At 55.1% G+C, this 3,115-nt stretch overlaps 1 protein-coding gene across 1 annotated transcript in view; it reads left to right on the top strand.

The window, feature by feature from the left end:
* Positions 1–3,115, top strand: part of ATP13A1 (ATPase 13A1) — a gene marked incomplete at its 5' end in the record, with an annotated part of 22,693 nt that overhangs the window by 2,529 nt on the left and 17,049 nt on the right. The window contains 5 exons of the mRNA XM_035888671.1: positions 150–222; positions 551–706; positions 863–932; positions 1,669–1,775; positions 2,414–2,543. Coding sequence (XP_035744564.1) covers positions 150–222; positions 551–706; positions 863–932; positions 1,669–1,775; positions 2,414–2,543 — 536 coding nt within the window. The remainder of the gene's footprint in view (positions 1–149; positions 223–550; positions 707–862; positions 933–1,668; positions 1,776–2,413; positions 2,544–3,115) is intronic.

The following is a 3,115-nucleotide window of genomic DNA, read 5'->3' as shown; positions in this document are numbered from 1 at the left end:
CCTGGGGGGATTTAAAAGCCGGGCAGACGAGGTGCTTAGGGCCAGGGTTTGGGGGTGGGACGGCAGGGGTAGGGGGGCGGTTGGGCTGGGGGAGCTGAAAGGGCTTTGCCAACCCAAACCATTCTGGGATTCTATGAATTCTTTCCCAGGGCTGAGATGGTGGTGCCGGAGTTCTTGGAACTCTTTAAAGAAAGAGCTACAGCTCCGTTCTTCGTCTTTCAGGTAAAATGAACAAACAGAAAGAGCTGTAAATCCTTCTTCCTGCTAAAAAATGAGAGAATTCCTTACAGGCCTGGCTTGGGAGCCCTAAATGGGCCGGCAGCTTTTTAAAGCTGGCAGTAGTTGCTGTTCTTGCTCTGCCATATTGATTTTAATTCTGGGGGTGACCCTGCTTCTCCCTAACGAGTTACTGTCATTTGCTCTTTTTCTGGCTTCCTACAATTAAATGTCTTCCCTCTTGGCTGAAACAAATAACCTCCTAGGAATTGCAGGCTTTTTTTTTTTCCCCGAGGGAGACTGGAATAACGTGCATGTGGTGTTCTCCCTGCAGGTGTTCTGTGTGGGTTTGTGGTGCCTGGATGAATACTGGTATTACAGTGTTTTCACCCTCTCCATGTTGGTGGCGTTCGAAGCTTCTCTGGTCCAGCAGCAAATGAGGAACATGTCAGAGATTCGGAAAATGGGCAACAAGCCGTACATGATCCAGGTAAGCAGATGGGGAGAAGACTGCGCGTGAGGTGTTGGATGTGGCTGCCTTTTAGCTGATTTGCTGTTCCCTTTTCCCATCCTTTTCCTCTGGTCCTTTTCTGATGCGGGCAGGGCTTCTGATACTCCTTTTATTTCTTTTTGTTTTACCCTACAGGTTTACAGAAACCGCAAGTGGCGCCCCATTTCCAGCGACGAGATTATTCCAGGGGACATTGTTTCCATTGGTAAGGACACTGGTGAGGCCGCCCCTCGAATGCTGGGGATGGGGGGCCTGGGGCATCTCCCCTAGGAGGAAAGGCTGAGGGAGCTGGGCTTGTTCAGCCTGGAGCAGAGGGGGCTGCGGGGGGACCTGAGTGCGGCCGCTCAGGGCTTCAAGGGGGCCCCCAGGGAAGACGGGGACAATCTTTTGAGCAGGGCCGGCTGGGACAGGCCACGGGGGGATGGTTTGAAACCAAAGCAGGGCGGGTTTCGCCTGGATGGAAGGCAGAAATCCTTGGCCCTGAGGGTGGGAAAGAGCGGGAGGGGTTGCCCAGGGCGGTGGTGGAGGCCCCATCCCTAGGAACATCCAAGGCCAGGTTGGCCGGGGCTGTGGGCAACCTGCTCTGGTTCAAGGTGTCCCTGCTCCTGCCGGGGGGTGGGGCTGGGTGACCCTAAAGGTCCTTTCCAACCCAAACCGTTCTGGGATTCTATGAATTAAATTCACAAGTCAAGAGCCCGTAGTCCTTGCCAGAGACCCACGACCCTCTCTCCTTCCAGCCTCATCCACTTCTTTCACTCCCTGAATCCCTGATGACCTTCTCTTCCCCACGGGGGTGCAATTTCACCTGGGTCCTTTCCGACCCAAACTATTCTGGGATTCTGTGATAAACTGAAGGAGAGCTGTGCCCTGTGGGACAAAAAGCCAACCAATAATCACTGCCACCTTTGAGCTTCTTCTCCACTTTAACGTACTCCTTGCAGGCCGATCTCCGCACGAAAACCTGGTGCCGTGTGATGTGCTGCTGTTACGTGGAAGGTGCATTGTAGATGAAGCCATGCTGACGGGAGAGTCTGTGCCACAGATGAAGGTCTGTGAAATGTCCTCCCTCCTGTCCCTCTGTTGCAACCCGGAAAAGTAAAAAGGTTCAAGCCACTGCAGCGTTTGCACTTGCAAATTAAGCTCTGGTGTGTGAACGCTGGCCCAGGCAACCCAGTCTGCTTGTTACCAGCTCCCTGTCAGTGATTGATGGTCTCTGGTAAATGAGAAACAGAAATGTCTGCTTTGTCTGGCAATGCCTCCTGCCTTTGGGTCTGAACTCTGTCATGTGGGCATGGCATCGCCCTCCTACACATTCCCCAGTCTGGATTCCTGGGGCTGGGTAGAGGTGGGAGGAGGAACAAGTGTAAAGCACTTCAAAACCCTGAATCTCCTTCTTTTCGTGCCAGTGGGTGAGTTAAAAATGATAAAGTAACACTCGCAGAGCCTCCCTTGCTGAATTCAGCGTGCTGAGGGTGAACTAGCCCCCTGGGACCAGAATTTTGGCAGATGCCAGGCTCTCAACCCAGACCGATCAGGAGCTGAACGGTGTGTTGAGCTCCAGATTCAGTTCAGGCCACCTTCGGCTGGAGCGAAGCCGAGAATATCTTGTGGGATGAGAACAGAAAGGAACACTTGAGGTTGACTTGTTGCTAGCTGTGAGTCTGAGACCTGAACGTTGTCCTGCAGGAGCCCGTGGAGGATCTCAGCCCAGAGCACATCTTGGACATGCAGACAGATTCCCGTCTACACATCATATTTGGGGGAACAAAAGTGGTGCAGCACATCCCACCCCAGAAAGCCAGCACAGGGCTGAAACGTAGGTACCTGCACAAATTCCCTCTGAGAGGGTGTGGTGGTTTAACCCCTGCTGGCAACCCAGCACTGTGCCAGCTACTGGGAAGAAAATTAACGCTCTCCCAGCCAAAACCAGGCCAGAAGGCCGGTCACATACCCACAGATACGTTAAATGGCTTTGATGCAGCTTTTGGAAGGTGTCATTGAGTCGGGCCCCTTGGCCCCGTCGCTAACAGTTTGCCGTGATTATGAGACTGCTGTGATGCTCTTCAAGTACTGGTTGCCAGGGGGCTGGATAGGAGGCAGCAGGGTGCCCAGGTGGCCAAGGGGGCCAGCGGCATCCGGGCTTGTCTCAGGAGTGGTGTGGCCAGGAGGAGCAGGGCAGGGAGCGTGCCCCTGTGCTGGGCACTGGGGGGGCCGCCCCTCGAGTGCTGGGGTCAGGGTTGGGCCCCTCCCTGCCCGAAGGACCTGGGGGGGCTGGAGCGTGTCCAGAGAAGGGCAGCGGAGCTGGGGAGGGGTCTGGAGCCCCAGGCTGCTGGGGAGCGGCTGGGGGAGCTGGGGGGGTTCAGCCTGGAGCAGAGGAGGCTGAGGGGA

Source organism: Egretta garzetta, unplaced genomic scaffold (genome assembly GCF_000687185.1).
Source record: "Egretta garzetta isolate BGI_Z169 unplaced genomic scaffold, ASM68718v1 scaffold421, whole genome shotgun sequence".
NCBI lineage: Eukaryota > Metazoa > Chordata > Aves > Pelecaniformes > Ardeidae > Egretta > Egretta garzetta.
The sequence above is the reverse complement of the archived record's forward strand: the minus strand, read 5'-3'. Positions and strand labels throughout refer to the sequence as shown.